Here is a 25254-nt window from a genome sequence, read left to right as displayed (position 1 = left end):
CAGAAACATTGTAAGATCTGTGAAGAAAAATCCCAAAACAACAGTCAGTGACATCACCAACAACCTTCACAGGGCAAGAGTGAAGGTACCACAATCCATAATCAATATAGAGGTTATACCACATGATGCAAACCACTCATCAGCAGTAAGAATCAGAAAGTCAGATTGGAATACTCAAAGAAATACAGAGATGAGCCACAAACATTCTGGAACGAAGATTAACTTCTATCAAAGTGATGGAAAGGCCAAAGTGTGGAGAAAGAAAGGATCTGCTCATGATCCAAAACATACAAGCTCATCAGTCAATCATGGTGGAGCATCATCCACATGACTGAATGTGGATCTTGTGCCTCGCCATTCTCTTAACTCCTTTAGCAATCAGAACCAAATTATCTCTACAAGTGTGTGTGTGTGTGTGTGTGTGTGTGTGTGTGTGTGTGTGTGTTGTGGCGACAGATAGTATCAGTCAGACTTTACTCAGCCTCCTTTGCTGGAAGCAATTTGGTAATGTTTACATCTAAGCAAGTGAAGTGATGGTCATGAGTGCTGTCATGTTTGGACACAACAAGTACAAAGTACAGAGCTCACTTATCATACCTAGCAGCTCTAAGAGTACAAATGAGAGTATAAAATACCACTTTTTTTTCAGCCCTTTGGTTGTTATTAAGTGTTTCAGGCTGTCCCTTTACATGAAAGTCAAACCAACGTGACAGCCTATTTGCATCTGTGTTTTTATCGTACAGCTGACAGGAAGAGCTGTAGCCTGGGAGGTAGTTGTTTCTTCTTCTATAAGAAAACTGCTTAATGAACACTGATGAGGATGTGCATCTGCTTTACCCTTCATGCCCTCTCTTCAAAGAAACAGGCAAGGAACAAAATAGTCGAGGAAACAGGCTTTGCTTTAATGTCTATTTTCCTAGGAAATCCTGCTGAAGGCTTACAGAAATCGCTCTGGGGGGAAAAAAATCGCTATTGTCAGAATCTGCCTGTCAGAATCACCCTGGTACATGTGACTTGCTGACCTACATATACAAATCTACATGTACACATTACAAAATAAAGTGAGTAATCGATTTCCTCTTATATTATTAATACAGTAAAATTCTATGTTTATATGTTTCAGTTCCTTAATGTAAGAATGTATTAAATGTGGTCATACCACATGTGCCATAATACAATTTGTAGAATTTATTATATTGTGCCAAATGTGATACATCTAGTAGTGATACAATTAAAGTCCATATACTGATTTCACTCATTAATACAGACCTTCTTGATGGACAGAAAGGACCAACACACTGAATTTGTTAAACTGGAAAGGTTATAATCTAAAATAGATTTTCCTCCGAATATTGATACAGGGTGATGAATAGTTATGCAAAAATGCGAACTGCTGTGTCACAAAAGATATTGTCACCTTAAAATGATAAATCTTAGACAATATTGAGTAAATCAAATGCTAAAATCTCAGTTAAGTCCATCTCAATTCCAATTTGTAACACGTGGAACAAAAGGTGGAAAAGGTTCAAGGGCAAAGGGGGTGAATATTTACGCAAGGCACTGTATATTCCCTCCTTATAATCTTGGATATCCGTATTACTGTCAGCATCAGCATCTATTCATATGACTGGGTGTACTGTGTTCTTGTGATGAGGAGTATCATATTTCGAGACAAAACCTTAAAGCTAATGAAAGAAATATAGTATACAGTCACAAGAAGGCTCCTATGGAGCGAAATAAGGGGAGAGAAAGAGATTTAACCAGAACAGAGAGGGGGAAAGAGAGCTTTTGTAAGGGTGTGATGAGACTCTGCAGGGTGCCCAGCCAGATAGTCTGCTTGTAGGCATTAGGATCCAGATGCTCTCCCAGCTGTTCTTCTTTCCAGACGAATATCCCCCTCTGAATTAAAGCCAGAGGGTTATGCCTTATCCCAGTGCTAGCAGACTTTGATCCTGTGAGGTAAGCAGCATCATCCCATCATGCATGTTTTGGTGTACAGGGCATGTGATAAATCTCCCTTTTTCATGAATATCTGTCAGACTGCATTGCTGGAGTGTAAGAGGATCCTGTTAAGCATAAAATTATGATGAATACTGGAAGGCTGGGAGCTCCAGCTGAGTGATTTCTGATTTTTCCCTTATTTTTGGCCTGTGCTGATGTGAATACATTATGATTAGATGATGAGCAGGTTTTGGTTCTGTATGGCTTTTGTGGCCTGAAAAATGCTACTTAAGGTTTACTTCAACAAAATGAACAGAGAAAATAAGAAAGCACACATGACTAAGAGAGCACGCGCATGCACGTTTGTACTTTCTTAGAGCATGTCTTGGACATGGACATGGTTCAACATGGAAAAAGTTCTCCATTCTCAGTGGGAGATGAGAAAGCTGAGCAGGATCATTACTGTAGCATTGTGTTTCTGTGTGTTTTGAGAGAATGCTGAAATAACATTTGGACAGCTGCTCTACTTTCATCAGAAGTCTTCCACTTGCTCCCTCCAGCACTGCAATGCTGGTTGCATCAATGCCCCCTGGAGGCCAGCTGGAAAAGGGGCAGTTTAGAAGTGACACTGCCATCTGGCTTTTGAAACTAAAAGCAGATCTCTTCTGCTAAAATGTGTATCTAGGGTCGTTTATTTATTTATTTATTGGTCATATAGCATCTAACATCTGAATCTGACCCCTCTGCACATGCATTATAATCACAAGTCAGTGTGACCAGTGACTTCCCCCCTCCCCGAAGTTTTCCTACTTGAGTATTCTCCTCAAGACCATTCCCACAGTTTCATGCAGTGGTCCAGTCACGAGTCATGAGGGTCAGGGGAAGAAATGAAAGAAAGCTTTTCTGAGACTATACCTCACACAACAGGAAATTTTACAGTGCATCAATTATGGAGTTTGTAAGAAGGTTGAAGATGATTGCTCAGATACATTTATGCTCTCTGGCATGGCTTGGCTATTGTGCCTGCTCCATTCACTTAAATCTTATTGCAAAACAAACACATTCATTACACAACATTTCTAACTGTAAGCCCAGCTTTTATTTTGTTTTATATATATATATATATATATATATATATATATATATATATATATATATATATATATATATATAAATTCATTTTAACCCCAGCCCTTAATATATATTTTGCTTAATTTTTTAATATTTTTAAGTAAAATTCAATGGCAAATTAAGCAAAACTCATTTTTTAGCAAAAATATAATAAACACACAAATTCAATTAGCCGACTATATGACCAAAAAAAAGTACAACAATAAGTCAAGTCAACACAGAGTGTGCAGTCAAATACTAAGGAAAAAAGTAGACAAGACCTTGTCTGGAACAGCATCCCGCTACCTCAACACTCTCCTTGAAGTTTACGTTCCCTCACACTATCTGCAATCGGTTAACAACCAATGCTTAGTAGTGCTACTCAGCGTGGCTCAAGATCCCTTTCCAGAAGCTTCAAACTAACCGTCCCAACCTCAATCCGGACCACAGAATCTGTCACTATTTTCAAAAAACAGATAAAGACCCACCGTGAGCACGTAACTAACCCCTGAAATGCCAATACCACATTATTTAAATTTTTTTTAAATAAAATAAAATAAAATAAAATAAAATAAAATAAAAAATTACACTGACACTTACACCTCTACTGTGCACATGTTGCTTCTCTGGAACTCAATTAATTATACAATTATAAATCGTGTATAGTAGCACTACTTGTATTGTTCTCCTCTTCATATATCACGTTGCTTGTATTTCCTCATTTGTAAGTCGCTTTGGATAAAAGTGTCTGCTAAATGAATAAATGTAATGTAATGTAAATGTAAGTAGACACTAGTGCACATTTAAACCCAAGAACTGTGACTCTGCAAACAATGTGATGTAAATTAAAACTGTAATTACTGTACTGTAGCACACTGGTGTTCGAGTTGTGCAGTTTTCTCCCAACTCTCAAAAAAAAAATTAGTATGTTAATTAACTATTCTAAATTTATAAATGTATAAGTTTAAAATTTATATGGTGCCCGGTGTGTATTCCCGAGTCACACCCAGTGTTCCCAGGCTCCGGATCCACCACAATCCAGACCAGTATGAAGTGATTAAGTGGTTCTCCTCCTTCTAAAGATGAATCAATAGCTGAAAAAATGACTATGATGTTATTTAGACATAGACAAAGACATTTAGTATGTTCACAGTTTTCAGTACAATTTGCATTTGTTTTTTTGTTAAGTTATGAAACAACAAATCTCTTACATCTTTTATAATGTGTATTCTTTATATTTCATTGTAATTCCTTTTTTGTTTGGTTGTTCTATTTAATTTAGAAAAATTTCACAGTTGGGTTTTTATTTGGCTTTGGCAGCATTTAACATTTAACCAATAAAGCACACTGTGAAAAACTGTGACCTAATATCATGTATCATGCAAATGAATTTGTACTAGGGTTAGTAGGAATACATTAGCTAGTACACATTGTAAAAAGTAAAAAACAAACAAAGAAACAAACAAACAAACAAAACCTTGTAACATTTTTATTGCCTCCTCTATTTAAGTGTCTTGAGTGTGTGGGCGGGCTGCTGACACCTTTGGTTATATAAGGGTTCATAAGCGCCACCTGTTTGCTTCTATATTATTATAAAGTTCAAAAACCAGGGCTGAATGTTTACCTCTGCGTCATGCTGCTGTGCGAGAACCTCTCACATGTACGTCCTGACTCTCTGCTAAGGAATGAAATGCACTTTCTTTCAGATTTAGAGCAAACATTTCTATGGCCTAAATAGAATGGTTTTTAAACGAGCTGTGTAAATGCTTTAGCTTGGTTAGTCAAGCCTTATTGGAGAATGTCTGCTGACCTCAGTGTGAACCAGGAAGCTGCAGCCATGGTGACTAAATTACATTCTTCTTCTTTCTGTGGTGGTGTTCATGGAGACCTTCTGGATGCACCAAACATCAAAGGGAAGAAACTGTGGATCTTTACGGGCTCTGTGACTGAACACTTGACCCACAAATGCCCTGCTTGTGGATAACCAGGACAGGAAATTAATTCAAGATTACAGCACTGCAAAAAAGGGGTTCTGTGTACAAACTATTCAGAGGACAGGTGGTGGATGGATGGGGGTGGATGGAGGGGTAGTCCTACACATTCAATTAAGGCTTGAGTGGACCTTGGAGTGTCAGATTAAAGATCACTGAGTAGTTGTTGTTGTTTTTTTTTGGAGTTAAGTTTAAGAAATGGGCAAAATGTTTCACCTGTTTATCATAACATTTTGTGCCCACAGTTTTAATAAACATCAGTGAATTAAATGTACGGGCAGTGGTAACTCAGTGGTTAAAGGCTCTGGGTTACTGATCAGAAGCCCCAGCACTGCCAAGCTTCCACTGTTTTGGGTCCTTGAGCAAGGCCCTTAACCTTCAATTGCTCAGTTGTATAAATGAGATAAATGCAAGTCGCGCTGTATAAGGGCGTCTGCCAAATGCCATTGTAAGTATTACTGTGGTACTACCACAAATACAGTATTTATTTTCATAAATAACACTCCAAACTTATGTGGAAGTGTGAATTAGAGATAAAACACACAGTTCTGGTATCTAGCAGAATTTCAAGGCCTCATGTTCCCGAAGAGGTTAAGCCATTTATAGCAGAACTTTTCGGTTCAGTAGTTAAAGTCCTGAAGGCTGTTTACTGGAGCAGAAGAACAAGCACGAGCATATGATAAGGGAGGCAGAGTGGACTGGACTGTATCACTGTAAGCCTGATCCTCACAACAATACATTTGGATCATCCTCTCACTCCACCTGGCAGAATATTAGAGCAGTCGGATCAGACTTTACAGGGTCTTGCTTTTTTTCTGTACTTACGCTTCTCATTTGAAGGCTTATGTTCCTTATGTGTATCTTTATCCACAAAAGTGACTCATATGATCTGACTAAAGAGAGGTCGCTGGTTAGAGCTAAACAGTTACACGGCCTGATAGCTCCTTCGCCAGTGGAAGAGTCACACCACCTGGCTTATCCCATTTCAGGGCCAACTGTGAAAGTAATCATATGGAACGTATGTGATTCTCCATGAGCGTTATAGATGGGTTACAGATCAAATTCAGTCTCCTACTCCAGGCCTCATAACCCCATGCGGGAGGTTAGAAATGAGTTTGAAAATGACCATTTATCGTATATTAAAACAATTTTTACCTGGACTGACATTAAAACCATACTTGCTTTACACATTTGTTCTTAATTTGTGCATGTTAGGTCATTTTATTAGAGCTTTTATTATGTTGCCTGAATGATATCTTAATGATGCTGTCTGTGGTATCAATAGTCATTAAATATGCAGTGCTGTATTCCTGGTTTCTTTTATTTTTGCATATTTGTCAGTCTTAATTGTTTCAGCTCTTTAAAAAAAATTTTACAAAACAAAGCCATTTATTAAACACTAAATATAGTTTTTAAATAATCAATTTATTTATTGAAGAGAAAAAAAAAGTTATCCAACACCAATTGGCCCTGTGTGAAAAGGGTAGTTATCCAATCAAACAATTAACCAAATGTAATTGATAATTGGGTTTAATTAGACTAGACATGGGGGGCACACTGGCTTAATGGTTAGAACGTTTGCCTTGCACCTCCAGAGTTGGGGATTCAAATCCTTGTGTCTGCAGAGTTTGCATGTTTCATCCAGCTACTCTGGATTCCTCTGCCAGTTCAAAGACATGCTCTGTAGGTTGATTGGCATTTCTAAATTGTGATTGTGTGTGCTGTTGGCACCCCAATCAGGGTATCCCCTGCTTTGTGCCGTGAGTTCCCTGGGATAGGCTCCAGGCTCCATGTGACCCTGTGTAAAATAAGTGGTATGGAAAATGGATGGTTGGATAGACTAGACACACCCAGGTTTGATTACTGCCAGCCCTGTTTAATCTAATCATCAATTTCCAGCAATGTGATTTAGGCGAAAAGGTCTCAACGAGAAACGCACTTTACCATAATCAAAATAAATTCCAGAAGAGATGCGAAAGAAGGACTCCAGCAAACTAGTGAGAGTGAGAACCAATATCTCCAAATGGAGAAAACTTGAAACAGTGTTAAATCTTCCCAGAGGTGGCTAGTCTACCAAATTTCTTCCAAAAGCACATCAAAGACTCATCCAGGAAGTTACAAAAGATCCAAGATAAGGTCATGATTCCACCATTATAAAGAGACTTCACAAAAATTATACCCATGGGAGTTACAAATAGAAAACTATACTGCTAACCAAGAGGAACACATCAAAGCCCTTTGGGATAATATTTTATGGACTGGCAAGCCAAAAGTGGAAATTTATGGAAGATTGGGTCCCATTACATCTGACACATGAACTGCAATTGCTCAGAGACCAATCTCCAGTATCTGAGGGAGGAAGAACCTCTCAATCCATGAATGAGACAGATGAGTCCTGTTTTTCCAACTGTTTTGTCTTTACAATCACTTACTGTACTGGGTCTAGGAACACAAAGAGTGATGCGCTTTCACATCAATATGATGCTTCACTTCAATATGATTGCCTTTAGCCTGGCATTGGAGGAGGCTGTCCTTCAGACTCAGCAAACTGACTCAGACCCCTTCTGTGCCCAGGTCTTACATTGGCACCATTATGTTCTTTCAGTGAAACATTGAGGGGTAGACAAGACCATGACATCAATGAGTATATGTGCACATGCACCACCTCAGCAATGCCAAAGGCCTCTGGCTGACCAACGTACCCCTAAAAACTCTTCTCAGATCACTGTGGGTTTCATTACTGGCTTACTGGTCACAGAACTTAATTCTATGTTACCGAGGGTTGTAGACTGTTTCTCCAAAGCTGTAGACTAAACTTCCTTCCAAGGATGACTGTGGTAGTACAGAAGTATCATTAACATTGACAAGTATCAAGACATTGTATCCAACAGGAAACTTCGGTTCACTGCACATTTCCGGAAAACATTTTAACATGACTATCATTCTGTCCTCAGATCATCACCTATGGTCTAAGAGGTGGCAGACAAGAGGTGCAGGAGGTCCTGGAGGAGAACTCTCTTCTCTCAGGTGGGCCTCACAGTGTGTGATAGGCTGAATGCAGATCTGTGGTACGTTTTTCAAACTTAAAATTTGTTTTCAGGCAAAAAAGGCACAGTTGCTTTAAAATAAAATAAATAAAAAGTTTTTGATAAGTAATAGATATTACTTTTTTTTATATGAAACATGACATAAACATAATTTCACCTGTTAAAATCTTTCTTTAAAATATATATATTTTTAAAGTAACAAAGTTTGACTTCCACTGAGTACATTTTTGGCTGGATAATTCCACCTTTAACTGAGTAAGATTTTGACACATTATTTATACTTTCACTTAAGTATAATTTCTCAGTATTTTTTCTTATACCCCTGGGAGAGATTGTACTGTATATACAAAGTCAGCTAGGAGAAGGTGGAGTTTCATGGTCTTTCTACCAAACTGCAGCTATTTCCCAACTTCATTTCTAACCACCACCTGCACTCAGTAGCATGCTAACTTTTTTCCTAATAAAAGCCTCACCCTCTATCACTGTCACTTTTGATGACAGTGGCTTTGACTTTCTCTCTGTAAAGAAGCCGGGGGTTTCCAGTAAGAAAAGTCCACCTTCCACCAAACGAGTTGCAACATGGCCTAAGCAAAACAGCATTGCAGTTAATGACAGCTCAGTGAGCATAAATCTCCAGAGTAAACACATCTGCTGCCATATCATGACAATAATCCTGTGCTTGAGGGTTGATACAGGTAAGAAAAGAGCAGCCCTCATTCACTGCAGAAATAATCCCATGGAGGGTAAAAAAGCCGGACAAAGCTGCAAACAGCCTCTTTCAGTGATAGATGTCTGTGGGAGGATTAGATTTGCTTCAGAGCAAAAGAAGTGCTAAAGTATCAAAGTCTCGTTAAAAGCAGGAGCCACCCCGAGCACAGTACTCTACCAATGTCCCTCCCTCTCCCACTTCTTACATTAGACAGACCAATTTCTCCACACTCAACATGATACCCACCCACATGTTGCCTTTGCAAGGAATGGGAAAAAAGACCTCCTAGAACAAGGAAATATTTCAAGTATTGCTTAGAATGTATGCAAGTTTGAGTTCCAGACAAAGATAAATGAATTTTAGAGAAAACTGGGCTGTTTTACTTCTTGTAGATCAAATATGTGCCTGAATATACCCCACCCAGTCTTTAGAGACGCTGATTCTTAGTACTGATACTATGGTTTGGTATATACAGTACAGTGGGGTCCAAATGTCTGAGAGCACTAGTGAAAATGCTTCTGTTTGGCATTCTTTATAGCAATAACTTGAGTGAAAATAGAATCTTAGATATATTTACATGAATTTCAGAGTTTCTTAGTATTTGGTATGTCTCCTTTCTGACACAGACTCCACAAGCTGGTGTAAAACCTGAGGATCCACGTTATATCAAATCCATTGCCGTGTCATCTGATCACATGCTTCAGTGGAAGGGATGAGACTCAAAGAAAATCTGATCTTTTGTACAAAGGAGTTAACTTGGTCAATATCACAAATTTGCTTAAAAAAAGAATCCCAACTTTTCAATGTTCTCTCAGACTTTTTGACCCCAGTGTACATTCATGTTAGAAACAGGAAACATTTTCTGATATCAAAACGTCTCTTTCTCGTTCACTTTTAGTTCATATATCTGCATGCTGGTCCTCATTAATGTTTTTCTGCACTTTGTCCTGATCTGCATACTGGAGTTTCTTTACAGTGCCTATACAGTCCCAGCAGGCATTATGCCTGTTTTCCCTCATCCCAGAAACAGCCACTCAGAAAGTCCTTTGCACTTGTATGTTTTATTATATAATAGGCCCTGGCCTGCTCCTACATAAGTCTTGATGTGTACCATATGTTGAAAGCGATCCTTCACTGCTATGATCCAGGATGAAAACACAATCATAGCTCGTCAGAGCTCCCCCTCAGACAAACAGAATATAGCTGTTCGGACTATGACATCCTAAAACAGAGAACCTGAAATCTGGGCAATCCATAACTGTACCGCAGACTGTTGGTCATAGTGACAGAGTGCGTAAGAAGGCAAAGGAGCTATGCGGTGTCCTGGAAAGCCCACACACCACTTGTAGTACCTAACAGGGCCTGACCACCAGCAGGAGCTACTTAGAATTTAATAGCCCATAGCTCGCTTTATGAGCTGCTGCCAGAAAGCACAGAAAACATGTTAAGAGAGTCTCAACAAACCATAATCCTCACACATGCCTGCTTCAGAATGTACCACACTGCACCAGCCCTGTGTTTACTGTGTAACAAGTGATAAGAGATGAGCTGGAAGATTAGCAGCAAAAAAAATAAAATAAAATGTCAAAGGCATTTCAGCATCGGGTTCCTAGAAATTCAACAAATTACACATTTCCCTGCTGATCACTACAGTACATGCTACACTGATTTCTGCACTTTGTGCAAATTTAACATTAAAGAGTGGATTGCAAGTGTGTGATGTGTGAAACTCAATTTTTTTTTTTTTCAATAAACACTATGTCCTCAAATAATGTGACTAACCATACTACTGAATCTAACACCATAATATAAGCACTTGGACAGAACACTAACTCTCAATCTGGCATTTTTGATCCTGCTGCTTTCTAATAACTATAAGCCACTGCTTTCCATTGTTAGCTAGTGTCAAATCAGTAGGAAAAAAGCATGATCATAGTGCAGTCATATTCACAAAACGTAGCAATGAAAAATAAAACATAGAAGTACAATTCCCAAATTTCACAATAAATAGCTCCCTAACAAAAAATAAATAATAAATGTTTAACAATGACAATGACATAACTGACTGCTTAACATTAGTTAGCTAGCTGAAACAACTTGGTATCAGTGGGTACAATTTCAACAACAAGGGCATGTTGATCGGCTCACAGGTTGGTAGCTAGGTAGCTAACTGGAGAATAAATTAAATGTTTTACCTGTTCGTCTGTTTACCTATACATCTGCTCATTTCTGCAGCATCTAATGCATAAAATCATGTCGATACAGGTCAAGAGGTTCAGTTAATGTTTACAAAAATAAAGTGTGATCTCTGTGATCGTGGCACACAAAACAGTCTCTAGAGTTTATACAGAATGGAGTGAAAAACAAAAAACATCCTGTGAGTGGAGAGTCTGCAGGCTGTTGATAAGATAGATCAGAGGAGAATGACCAGACTGGTCTGAGCTGACTGGAAGTCTATAGTAACTAAAATAATCACTCTTTATAGCAGAATGCACAACACATCAAACCTTGAGGTGGATGGGCTACAACATCAGAAGACCACATCAGGTTCCGCTCCTGTCAGCCAAGAACAAGAATGTGACTTAGATATCTGCTTAAATGAGCAGGTGTATAGGTGTTCCTATGAAAGTTTTTGCAACTAAGAAATAACTAACAAACTGCAGTCTGTAGTATGTAGTATGTGATGCTGTTGTGTTGTGTTTTGTTTTGTTTTCCTGCTTTAATTTGCCATTCAGTGGAAAACACCAACAACCCGAATCTACACTGGAACAAAATTTCAAAGCCTGATTAAATGGTGTGCGTGGTAAATAAGCACATCTCATTATTGTGTTGATATGTAGAGTCACCAAATCGGTGGCCAAATTGAGGATAATAACTGGGTGTCTGTGCTCTGTCTGTTTTAATGTGTTTTCATAATTGCAATTCTGCTATGCACGTCTCACACAGAATATCACTTTACTTTACAGTTGTACTGCAACGGTTTGCTGGGAAAAAGAGCAAAAGGTCTGACTAGAATGGTTCTAAATGTAGTACTGTATAAAACAATAAACAATAGTTATGTACAGTTCCTGTAAATCCAGGAGGCTTGTGTTACTGGAATCTGCTAATACCATTGTTCCACTTCTAAATACACCACCTAGTTTCCTGGAACATAAATAGGTGCTAGTCACTTCTGGCTCTTTGGGGACACCTGGTGGTGACTCCAGTTATAATTCTCATGCTGGTGCACCTGGACCACTTCATGTAGTTAGAGAGAAATGACATTAACAGCACCGATAACAAATAAGCATGAGTGTTTTTGTGTGATCTGCATTAAAATATGACCTCTGAAATAAGGACTGTACATTTCTATCAAACAAATTGGTGTTAATATTGACAGAAGTCTAATCAATCTATTACTTACGTATCCAGTACTTTTAGATCACCTTTATATATATATATATATATATATATATAATGTGTGTGTGTGTGTGTGTGTGTGTGTGTGTGTGTGTGTGTGTTGGATTTTGAGACCATCATGAGCTGTTTGTCAGTGTTAGTGTTCACACCGTCCTGAATATTTTTGAGAAAAGATATTACATGTGAGCAGCTTCAGTCAAAAGGCTGAGGATGCCTCAGCTGGTACAGTGCAGTCACTGTCAGCTCTCCTGAAGACCACATTTCTCAGAGTCTGACCTGGAGGGAGACTGTACACAGCAGAACTTGGAGCTCACAAGAACAGCCAGCTCATCACCTCCACCTGAGCCCCCATACCGTTCCTCATTTACAACAGATTTCGCTTGAAGCCTTGTCAAGTTTTTTTTGTTTGTTTGTTTACTATTTATTGAATACACGCACACATGCGCACACATTAATACAGCATTAGTCAAATCACAAGGGACACAGTGAAGTGCCAAAAGTTTCAAGTACTACCGAAAGTGTTAAGCAGTGGTGCTGACACGCGTGGTGAAAACATATCTTTGCTTTTGATTGACAGCAGTGTTGGACTTCCAGGCTTGTTTGTGTCTGACGGGAAAGCATGCTCAGGGAAAAAGAGAATGTAGAGGGAAAACAGGGCTTGAGAGAGAAAACCTCCAAAAAAAGAGGTTTAGTATTTGGAGTGAAGGGTTTGGGGGATAGCTTTAATAGTGTGATGGTATATCTTGGAAAGGACATCTAAAATAGCTTCATTGTCAATATTGTGCTACTGGTATCACAATAACATAACAAACAAGAAGGACATTATACATTCATGGTTCAGTGAGTGAGTGGAATATCATCAGGGCTAGAATGTTTAATGGAGAATTCCCATTTGCTCGTTTCCTTGGCGAGTACAAATAGCAAAACTATCACCCCATCACCCCACTCAGGTAGCTTATAAAAGGTTCCTGCTACGTCAAGTCCGACCTCTGGCCATTCTCTGTGATGCACCCAGTCATATAACAAAGTTCATAACCTTCCACTGTACTAACTTTCTGACACAGTCTTAACTGTTAATAAAAAAAGCTCAAAATGCTGATACTGCTCTCCATTGAGGATAAGAAATGCTCAGAGTGGAGTCCAAAAATATCAGTCACTACTGGTCACACTGTTTTAAGCATGAGAATCATTCACTCACTACAGAGCTGCAACAATTACAATGAATCAGTAGAGATTCATATTGCTGCTTGACAAACATCAAGTCACACTCATTTACATTTACTTGTCCAGAGCACCTTTTCATTTATCTTATTTATACACCTGAGCAGTTGAAGGTTAAGGGCAGTTTGGTAGTGCTGGGATTTGAATTCATGACCTTCTGATCAGAAGGCTAACATCTTAATTGCTGAGCAACCTCAGCAATGCCCTTGACCTGCATTGCATTATGCTAGATTTGATCAGTCATGCACCAAAGCATCCTGGCCCAAAGTGTTTTCCCTGCACCATTATGTTCTACATAAGCTGATCTACCTGCTACAAAATTGAAAGCTGCCATATAACCTTGCAGCTCTTGCCTGGTTTCCTGCTGAAGCTAAGCAGGGCTGAGTCTGGTCAGTACCTTGATGGGAGACCTCCTGAGGAAAACTTAGGTTATGTAAGTGCTATTAGTGAGGCTAGCAAGGGGTGGTCTGTGTGGGTTCTAATGCCCCTGTATAGTGATAGGGACACTATAATGTAAAAACAGCACTGTGTTTTGGATGAGATGTTAAACCTGACTCTCTGTGGTCATTAAAAATCCCAGCACACTCCTCGTAAAGAGTAGTGGTATACCCCTGGTGTCCTGGTGAAATTCCCCCATTGGCCCTTCTCTATCATGGCCCCCTAATAATCTCCATCTCTGAATTGGCTACATCACTCTCTCCTCTCCAGTAAAAGCTGGTGTGTGGTAGGTGTTCTGGTGCACTACGGCTGCCGTCACATCATCCAGGTGGTTGCTACGTTGAGGAGATTTCCCCCCATACTATATAAAGCATTTTGAGTGCCTAGAAAAGCGCTATATAAATCTAAGGAATTATGATGTGTAGCGCGTGCACTCCCTGACAGCCTCGGGCCAATAGGTAGGCAGGTCTTTCTTCAGAATATGAGCATCTGTCCATTTCCAGAGCTTGCTTGCCCAACCTTGACATTGCTTGGAGTTTTAGTGGTTGATGTAAAATACACTGCACTGTCAATGAATAGTGCCTTGGAAGTGTGGTCATGTTTAGTTCTGACACAGATACCACAGACGTGACCTACAGTGTATGCTGCATAGCTCAATCCATCTGCCGTGACCCGATTTTTCAGTAGTAGCAAATCTACTTCTCGACTGTCTTCTCGAGAATGTCACTAAGTTGAACAAATTGCTATTGGTCACTGCCATACACTGAGTTTATTAAGCTGAATGGTCAAGCTTGACATTAAACAAACCACTGAAATAAATAAACTCAATTAACTAGAATCAATAAACAGACTTTCAATTTTAGTGACGGCAGAGAAGATGACTAAGGGTAGCCTGCGGCCTCCAGGTCGTATTTCTGACAGAAAGAGACAATGATTTGGTGCCTCCTGGGTGTCTGTACTAAAGACCTTGCACGTACCAGTGGTAGATGGCACAGTGTGCTTTTATCAGACTTCGAGGAATGGTGTTTTGACCAGCCACTTTGTCTTCTCACCTGCATGAAAAATCTGAGCATCTACTACAATTCACTGCGATGTCTTCCACTGCTTGGGTAGGATTGGCTTTAGGATTTTGTACCTTGCATTTATGGGCATCTAATTAGGGGTCAGGAGCAATTGGATTCAACCCACATTCACCATTAGCATACGCAGCCTTCAGCGCAAATGAATCTGCATCTGCAGTGCCTGTGCTACAATACACTGACACAAACAATAGGGAAGAAGGAGCTTAGTGGAGACCTTTTATAGTGGTCACATGGAGACAATTTTGTTATTTGTACTCTGCATGGAAAGGAGCAAATGAGAATAATTCACCGGTTCCATAGGGAAATGCCTTGGCGATCTGAAAAAAGAACGTAGAACACAAATTTCCAGATGTGCCTTGAAATATGATTCGAGCATAAAACATTTCCCAATCAAAATACCGCACAAAATCAGTCAAAGAAATGGTGAATGTGCTTAATGTTTCTAGGTGGGAATAGTGAATAGGGGATTAATAGTGACTATTGTTAAAATCAGAAATAAGTCACAGCTAAGCTTAGTCACCCCTAACTACATATCTGTCTTTCCAAAATTCAAAAAGTAAAAGGAAACCTCTTTGAACTGTGTAAAATTTGAAGCCCTTTTTGTAAACTCAGCTGACACCCTTCTATCTTCTTAATGCAAAACGATGAGAAAACCATCTGAACATTAAAACTAGTACATTGAAGAACCACTTAACATAAATAAACATTCTTTAGGAAAGGCAAGATCTCACGAAAATGCTACGGTAAAATTGTCAACATAGTCCAGTGTGAGTCCAGAACAAATGTTCACAGTTCACAGTTTTGAGACAGATTTGTGAAAGCATTTTCCTCACAAAGAGTTTTTCATTCAGAACAGAGATCCTCTCTGTGTGATCTTAAAAGTACAATAAACACATTACGGTGAATAACCTTTTTATGTCGTTTGAGTGTTAGTCATAAACCATTTTGAGCCAAACATTGTAATATCTCTTAAACTTCAAGTCACAGAAAACTATACCTTAAATAACTTTTCAAATCTAATTTAACAGCTTACCATCTAAATATACTCAAAAATATACTATTGTTAAATTAAAATAATTCTCACAAGCTCCTTTGGTGAGCTGAATACATTAAAACACAAAGTGCTGAACAGCGACAAAATACTGATCTTTAAACGTGTTTTCATATAGCTCACTTATATATTCTTGGACGACAGTTAAAAATACACATTTAAAAGAGTTTCTTTTTAAATAGCAAACATAGTACAACAGGTATAAAAGCACATTGTTGGCAATATTGTAAACCACTGATGAAAAATTACTCTTCCTCCATTGACTTCTCGATCTCCTTCAGCCTTCGCACAAACTCTTGAGCTTCTCTGTCTCCTGTCCTTGCCTCTAGCATCTTCATGATTGGTTTCTCTGGATCAGTAAAACAGATTGAGTCAGGAAGGAATCTAGTCGAACACACATAGCAATCGATAATTCATAGACATCAAATGAGATGTTCTTAGATTTAGCCATAAATAAATAGATAGAGCGTAACCAATTCTGTCTTAAGCCCTATTCGGATTGGATTCGTTTATCAAGGGGATGTACATGTACTCAGTGATAAAAATCGCACATTCGGACGACCACTGGAGGAGAGAGTTTCTAGTGGATTGTATTTTCTACGAGTCCAGGTATTTGCGTCACGTGGTCATATGATCAACATGGCGTCCAAGTGGTCAGTGAGGCACTGGAGTAGCAAAGAGACGCTTATTTCCATTTGGGGCAAACTAAAGTTCCAGCAACAATTCATCCATCCATCCATTCTCCATACCACTTATCCTACACAAGGTCGCAGTGGAGCTTGGAGCCTACCTCAGGGAACTTGGGGTACAAAGCAGGGACACTTTGGACGGGGTGCTAACCCATTGCAGGGCACAATCGCATGCCCACTCACACACTACGAACAATTTGGAAATGCTAATCAGCTTACAAAGCATGTCTTTGGACTGGTGGAGGAAACCGGAGTACCCAGAGGAAAGCCCCAAAGCACTGGGAGAACATCCATACCCCAACCCTGGTGGTGTGAGGTAAACATGCTAGCCACTGTGTCCCCCAGCATCAATTCAATATTTGAAAATACAATCAGCATCTACAAGCATCCTTTTATTTGTTCTGCAACTTGGACAGTGTTTAATCACAGAGGAGCAACTGTAAAATAGGAAATTACCCAAGGACCCCATGTAAATATAAAATCATCCAGATAGTGCTTTAGTGGTTGATGTTTTATTGTCATGCATCTTTAGAGAGTGGGAGGGATAGCATACCACTTGGTTTCTGTCGAGACAGATGTAGGATTAAAGGCTGCAGAGTTTTTCCTGCAGCAGTGGCATTGGGTCGGCCTGGCCAACAGAAGTCACTCAGGGGGGCCACTGCTTCCCCAGCAAAATCATTGGTTGATAGCCAGTCATAATCCATCACAGTGAAGGTGAGGCAAGCGCACCTGTGTCTGTACTGGTCAGGGCTTACATGACTGTGGAGATATCATCAACATGAGAGAATGTTCCTTTGGAAGAAGATAGTTTTCTATATACTACCTTGTATACTACCAGTCCTACTTACAAATAGAAGAGCTCATCAAAAACTGGGTGCAGAGTTTTGAGCTTCACTTGTGTGCGCTGACTCCTGGAGTTAGGGAAGAGGTGGTGAGGGCAGAGCTCTACTATGACAAATGGATCACTTAGACCTGAAAGAGCAAAAAAATAGGGGACCCACGATGATACAACCACAAACAAGATAACTCATTTACTGATCAAAACTACACTTTTCTCTGGTGCAAACCATATGATTTTGTAATCCCAAGGACTATAACATGTGCCATTTACGTCGCAGTTTACAAATAAATGTCTGAGATTGGATTTAGTTGTGTAAGTCAAAGCGTGTATGTGTGAAGGTCAGTCCAGGATCAGACTCACCATTAGCATCCAGGGCAATGAGATCAGCCGCATGCAGTATCTCCACGGTGAGTCTTTGTTCAGGAGCGTCATAGTAACATTTAATACTTATGCGCCCAAATCGACTGTGCTTCAAGATTCTCTGAAATGTAGACATATTGTAGTAATGAACTACGGAAGAACTACCGACCTTGGATGTATAAATATTGACTGATTTATGATTAGTACTAACTAGGTTACATCTAAATGCCATGCAAACTAAATGTGTTCAAAAAATAAACAACTGATTTAATGTGTTAAGCCTGGTTCAAAACGCATATTGGCAAAGAGGAAATAATCATGAGAGGAAGGAAACTCTTTGTGATGACTCTTTCTAATAAACACCTTGCAGGACGGGTGTCAAAGCCCAGCAGGGCTAGAACCTACCTGCTGTGATATCTTTTCTAGGAAGTACTGCTCGATCAGCTCAAAGGATGTACACTTGTTCAGTCGCAGCTCTTCTTCCAGGACCTGGAATGGAAAATGGGTTTAGTCAATAGCAAATTAGCATCCCTTATCACCAAAGTTCAAACAGAGAAACTAGTTTTTACCTTGTAGTCCCCAGATTTGAGGTCCTCCAAGAGCAGCCCATCTCCACTGGCATGGAAGAACCGCACCAAGTTCTAAAGGAAGACACCAGAGAAGAGATAGTGGGTTTTCTCCCTATAGGGCCAGAGGTTTTAGGCAAGGTTCTTTGCAACCTTGTCCAAGCTGCTACTAAATGCTGTACCAGCACTCATTAGATTTAATTGGAAACCATTGTGTCAGTGCTTTCTATCAGACCTGCACAAACACTTATAACAGCATGGGATTCCTGTTATGCTAATAGACCAACTATATGGTGTGCAGCATGTTCACCCACACAACCTAGCAACTCATGACTTTTCATACAAATCTGTCCTGCATTCCTGCCAATTCCTGTCACGTGGAATAGTACTACTAGCACATTGTCATTCATGTGGGGTCTCCCTTTAATAAATGGACAAGTGGCTGCCAGGATGACTGATTATTAACTGATGGGATGCCATAATGCTGAGAGTATTGCAGTAAGTATTAACAGAATAGTTTAAGCCAAATACAACAAGGACAATTTTACCTGTACACAAATCTGCTGCACTCAAGACTGCTGGGGCAATCTGTTATACATATGAGTTGTGCAGCAATACATGTTATTAATCATGTTTTTACAAGCCAAATCTTTGTTTATACTCAATGTACAAGTTTCTTTAGCTGTATCTAATGCCCCGTATCAACCCATAATTCAATAGGGGGGATTTTATTCTCTAGTAAATGGACTGAAACCTTTCAATGGTCAATGCCCCAAAGCATGGAATCAGATGCACAGCTCTGTGCACTGATTACTAGAATGGATCCCCTTGTTTAGCTGGCTCATTTGGACTTCACAAATGAGAAGATACTTTCACAGTTTTATTACTTACATTTTTTTTTTCAATTATTGATATAGTTTTAGTTTATATCAGTGTCAATTCTTTTTTTGTTAGCTTGATTTACTGCTATTATCAGTATAGTGTTAAAAACTGTTAGCATAGTGTCGGGTAGGTATTTAATGTTAGACATGAGGTATGGTGTTTTTATAATTATAGTTATATTAAATTTTAGGTTTATTAAAACGAGCTTAGTTAGGTATTGACTACAAAATTATGGTTATGATTTGTGCCATTTGGAGATGTGATCTTTTTGCACTGATACCAGCTTCCTAGTTGCTTATAGTATTAGGGAAAGAAGAGAACACCAACAGTGACAGCTTGAGTTATGTTCAGTCACAAATACCACTATAAAATTAAACAATGTTGGTGATTTTATTTCAGTACATCCAGTACTGTCCAAAATGCTGAAAAGATGATTAAATATAAATAAATAAATAAAATTCTACACAAAAAATATATAGAGCACTAAACTCAAATTGTCAAATTTAAAAATTCATCAGTAGTATTAAGTACATGTTGTGCAGTTTTATAAGGAAATTGGCTGGTAAATTTTTCATTTTGGGAAATCTGCCACAGTTCGTCTGAAGACTTTGCAGGTAGAACCTGACAGCCTTCATTATGTTTTTGGCTGAAAATGGTATATTACATAATATGTTACCCTCTTTCCTGACATACAAACATTTGTCTGTAACATTTAATATTTGTTGGTAAAGTAATGTTTGGAAATCCATCCATTCATCCATTTTTTATACCACTTTACCTACACAGGGTAGTGGGGAGCCTGGAGCCTATCCCAGGGAACTCGGGGCTAGAGGCGGGGGACACCCTGGATGGGGTGCCAATCCACTGCAGGGCACAATCGCACACACATTCACACACTATGGAAAATTTAGGAAATTCCAATCAGCCTACAACACATGTCTTGGGACTGGGGGAGGAAACCAGTGCTAATAGTATAGTATTGCTGTGCAGTAAGGAGTCTCTATACCATATGGGTGTAAAGCATTGCCAATATCTGTATTTGTTCAGTGCTCCAAATATTTGTGTCTGTATTTGTATTCAGAGTTAAACTGGAAGTGGGCGTGATCTGACTTAGGTCATTTTACTGGAGAAAACCACTGACAAAAAAACCCCTGAATGGTGTGCCTCCTATCCACATCATGTTAATGAACATGAACTTTGTCCTGAGAGCAAGGTTGCTAGGGTCACCACATTAGGCTTGTTTCGGAACAAAGTTGCTGGTGAAAAAAGCAATCCCAATTTCTGTAAACATAGGCTATGGCAAACAAAGGGTAATTGTAAGTACATACAGTGTATCTATGACATACAACACAATCCTCATATTACAGATATTGCAAATCATAAACGTGTCAAGTCTTTATGTGTGGTGTTTGATGTGTAGTTGGGGTAGGAATTTTGATCTGGCAACCCTGTGGTTCTATGAACATTGGATATCTGCCAGATTTAGTGTTTAACATGTGGATATGCTGTAAATATTTTATGCTCCCAGAACGTAATCCTTTTTTTACGTGCTTATTGCGTCAGCAGCATTTCTGCATTACAGGGAAACCTGAAGGTTACATTCATAACTAGCCTTCTATTGTATCCCTCTTAACTGCCAGGGGTGGTGCTTCACCCCCCACAGCAAGTTAATGATGAACCGACTCATCTATGACCAACTGAGATGATTTCCCCACTCACACCATCAGGAGGGGCAATGTTGATCTTAAAGAATTTGGAGTTGGTACACAGTGAGGCCCTGGTAGCTAAGAACAGAGCCCCTAGAATGGTACACCTCTTATTAATGCCCATGAAGATGAAATGTGGAATGGCTGTGAAAGGTCTGTTCATAGGCTGTGGTGTGGTGTGGTGTTCATAGGCTGTCCTCCAGTGGGCCAATCAAAGTTTAGCTGCTGTGCAGATCAAATAGCACTGGACACAGAATAGACTGCTCTGGAGAATGACCTTCATAGAATCCAAACTGCCTAGTTCAAAAACTTGGGTGACATAACCATAGGCAGGAACCTAGGATTCAGTCACAGGTTACACCAACAAAAAGTCATCTTGCCAACAAAGTATGCAGGGCAAGCTTATCACCAAGGCATGATCCCACCATTTCTGCATATGTTATACCAATCATACCCATTTCAGATTAATATCCTGTATGGGTTCATATAGAGAGGATTTGAGGGAGGGGGCATGTGGAAGATGGAGGCACCTAGCTTTCTTCGGAAAAGCTACTAAGAGCTTATTGTGTTGTGATGAGCCAAAATGCCTCACACATACACTTTTAGCACAGGTGAAGACTTGCCATTATCCAGTATTCCCTGTAAAAAGGTTCTCACTTTAGGCACTGGGCAACACATCTAGTCCCAGTGGGTCATTTAGCTCTGAAACATTTAATAATGACTCAACTCGGCAAAGAGATTCACCTGTGCCTGGCCGAATTTTTCCGAAATCTGCTTCACCACCTTTAGGTGCATATGCACTGCCTCAACAGTGTATCTGCTGCCTCATTCCACTGTACTGGAAGGTAGGTGGTTCTCAGAGAGGCCTTTGGTGAGCCCACTTGAGGAGTTTCCATTTAAGGTGCACAGCATTTTGAAACTGACCATCATTCTGTTGACTGAATGGATGTGGGTGTCTCAGAAGAGATAGTAAAAGTTTTAGTTTTGTTTGCTATGCCTGAACTCCCCTCTCCAGGCATGCAGGGCAGACTTTGCAGGTTCTCTTGCATGCTATCAGCAGTGTGGACTGTGCCAGCCACACTCGGCACCATGCAAAAAACCAGATTGGAAGAGAGCTTTCTCATCTCACAGGAAATCTACCCTGCTGTCCAAAACAAAGGTTTGATCAACTCCATAAAAATGGGACCAGCCTCTACCAATTGGGGCAGCTGCTTCAATGCTAGCTGGACGGTCACCATAAAAAATTACCCATGCACATCAGATGTGTGGTTATATAAGCTGTTAAGTCATCAGTACATCTGTAGTTCAGGCCAGTCCTGTCAGCACTTGACAAGTGTCATACCATGGGGCCTCAGAGTGTTCCTGGTGTCCTTTAAAAATTTGCTACATGGTTGTTTATTTAGTCCTTGCATTGACATATATCAAAATTGGTGGTAACCGACAAGCAGAAGAGCATGTTCAGTATCAGTGCTTGAACCACAGAGTCTACTCTGGCCACTGCCATTTAATGATGGCTGGTCTGAATCCCACCAGTTGTGTCGGTGAGCTGCTGGATGCTAAGTGAGAGCCCTTGCTGAATGCTATGGAGCAGAGCAAAGCAGCTCAGTTGCCTGTTAAAGCTCTGTATTAAAAAGTTTCCTGGATGTGGTCACAAACATCCTGTCTTAATGCTTGAGGAGGGTCCAAACTGTGAGCTATCAGAAGGGCTGCACTGAAGGATGTAAGCCATAGTGTGTGGCTTCAGCCCTACAATTAGTGATTTCAAAGTTAGTGATGTCATCCATACACTCAAAGAGGAAGCGAAGTGTTTGTAGGTTTTGTTAGTGCTGTTAACTGCAGTATGTGAGAGAAACAGTTGGACATGCATACTATCCTATCCCATCATCTGAAGCCAAGCTCTAGCTTTTAGAGAATGGCTCAGCAAAGAGAATGACTTAGCAAGATGCAGTTCAGTAGCACAAGGCTATGGAGGGACATAAACACTCCAATCCTATTAACCAGAATGAGCCACTAAACAAGGATAACAACAGTCTAGATACCTATCTCAGACACTGTGGAGTATAACCTAACAAGTTAAACTAACAACTAGAGCACTCTTGTTAGCAATTTACAGTCAAATGCTCTAACAGAGAATGAAATGGATACACTCACTGAGATGGAGGATGAAACTATCACAGCATTAGAGGACAGAAAATAACTGTAACTCTGACTGAAATCACAAGCTGCACAGAATAGCTCTAAACTCTATATGTGGTCCAGCAATGGGCTTCATTGAGTAGAGAAAAGGAGCAGAAGTGACAGGGTATAAGGTGTTTATAGCTAAAACTGCATTATTGTCAGTATGGCTTTTAGAAGATCTCACCATGGTGCACATGAGCACAAGAGCATATTCAGATGGAAATAGAAACAAACCAGCAACAGCAATATCAATGTGCCAATTTGGTTTGCCTCTCAAACCAGCAGAAATGGGCCACGTCCTGAAAAGGAAAAGCAAACCACTACACTGCCAGTGCAAATTGAACAGGTCTTGCACACTGATGCATCAGCACTGTGTACCGTTACTTGACATCACTAATTTCTGCACTGTGTAGGCTGCATGCACTGAATCATCTCCATTTCAACTATTTCAAATGATCACTAACCTCTATAGTATATTGGAACCGTGTGTAGAACTCGACCTGGACACCTCTGTTTTCTGCCACTGAGTCCAGAATCATCCTCAGCAGTAGCTCCCAGAGACTCCAAAGAACCCTGTGAGGGCAGCAGAAAACCCACATTCATCACAATAAACAACCATGCAAGCAGTACTCAAATACCTAAATTGCATTCATTTACAACAGCCACTAACATATAAAACACAACTCCTCAGTCTTGCTGTTATTTACAATTGCAAGCATTTTTATTACAAGCTTTTTCCTTCAGGGGCTGCAATTACTATTTAGAATCAAATATGTAATTACCTTGCCAGGTTCTCCTTTACCAATGAATCACTGAGAATGACTACAGTGGAATCGAGGAATTTCATCAATGGAGACACGGCCTGGAAGAGTTTACAGTACAAGAGGTCACTGATGTGTATGTTCCTGCAACTTATAATGACATACAAATCAATCAGAGAAAAGAAAAATTCTACTCACATCATCATTATTTATGGTGTCTGGAGAGAGGCTAATGTGCTGAATGTATCGCCTAAGCTCAGGAAGCATCTGCCATAGTAACCCAAAATGGAGAATGTCAAGAGCTGACAAATAACAAACCTCTACACCATGGGTGATGCCAGGGGTGGGCTTAGTGGGCTGAAACTCCCCCCACCCCCCTTGCTTCATTATAGGATTTAATGCATGCAATTACAGATCTGCTACTCACTGGAACACAGCGAGTTCAGTTGTTGTGTGTTCACACTGGCAGTGATTTATTATTTATTTATTTATTTTGCCTCATGTCACTCTAGTCACATTAGGGTGGGTGTTCCTGTCTTGAGTTTTTGCCTGTTGCCATGGCATCTTGTTTAGGGTCTGCTAGAGCAATATGAGGACATAAATTACACAGTTACTTACAGAAAATATTCAAAACCACAATTGTTTTGTGTGTTTTTTTTTTTGTTTGTTTTTTTACCACAAATCAGCTGTCTTCCTGCTAAAAAATGCTGGATGGAGGTGCTTGTGTATAAATTGCATCAGTGGATTATTGTCTACTAGTGTCAAAATTAAATGGAAATGTTTGCTCTTGTGGTTGTGGGAGTCTGTTTGCAGCAAAAGCACCATGTTGTTGTATTTTAGGAACACTTCAGGTCCTTGGCACCGTCGTCCCTCGTTAGTTAATTGCTAGTCGATTTGCTTTTTTATTCTTACTTATTCATGTAGCCAGTTATTGCTTTGCCTACTGTCACAACATTGAATTAAGCATTATTTTTGATAGATGCATAATCTTTTGTCCAAGTAGCTATTAAGCTAAATGAAACAACAGTAGATGGAGCAGAGAGAAAGAAACATGAGACTGAAGACAATAGCAGATGGATGGGTTAAAAGACGGAAAAGGTGATTGACAGACCTTTCTTACAGTCAGAAACACATTACATGGGCCAAGAGGAAGGATGGGATCTGTAGACATGCATGAGTGTTTTTCATCATGTTTGCTTTCTTAAACTTGTCCAGAGAGTCTGCAAAGTGTCATGAATAGATGCAGGGGTTAAACTGGGGTTCAGGAAGTGGGATAGTCCTA

General features: G+C 39.7%; 1 protein-coding gene and 1 long non-coding RNA gene across 2 annotated transcripts in view; one reads left to right on the top strand and one right to left on the bottom strand.

Moving 5' to 3' along the window:
* Positions 1 to 570: 570 nt before the first annotated feature.
* Positions 571 to 10048, top strand: LOC128600781 (uncharacterized). Its single transcript, XR_008384606.1, has 3 exons — positions 571 to 1061; positions 7997 to 8110; positions 9425 to 10048. It is a non-coding gene; the product is annotated as an uncharacterized LOC128600781 (long non-coding RNA).
* A 5553-nt stretch (positions 10049 to 15601) lies between these two features.
* Positions 15602 to 25254, bottom strand: part of baiap3 (BAI1 associated protein 3) — a 35786-nt gene continuing 26133 nt past the window's right edge. The window contains exons 26-34 of the mRNA XM_053613101.1: positions 24171 to 24239; positions 23994 to 24073; positions 23676 to 23784; positions 18449 to 18520; positions 18285 to 18368; positions 17880 to 18000; positions 17527 to 17650; positions 17232 to 17437; positions 15602 to 16338 (exon numbers count right to left, since the gene is read on the bottom strand). Coding sequence (XP_053469076.1) covers positions 16235 to 16338; positions 17232 to 17437; positions 17527 to 17650; positions 17880 to 18000; positions 18285 to 18368; positions 18449 to 18520; positions 23676 to 23784; positions 23994 to 24073; positions 24171 to 24239 — 969 coding nt within the window. The 3' untranslated portion in view covers positions 15602 to 16234. The remainder of the gene's footprint in view (positions 16339 to 17231; positions 17438 to 17526; positions 17651 to 17879; positions 18001 to 18284; positions 18369 to 18448; positions 18521 to 23675; positions 23785 to 23993; positions 24074 to 24170; positions 24240 to 25254) is intronic.

Source organism: Ictalurus furcatus, chromosome 24 (genome assembly GCF_023375685.1).
Source record: "Ictalurus furcatus strain D&B chromosome 24, Billie_1.0, whole genome shotgun sequence".
Taxonomy (NCBI): domain Eukaryota; kingdom Metazoa; phylum Chordata; class Actinopteri; order Siluriformes; family Ictaluridae; genus Ictalurus; species Ictalurus furcatus.
This window is presented reverse-complemented; position numbering and strand designations above follow the sequence as displayed.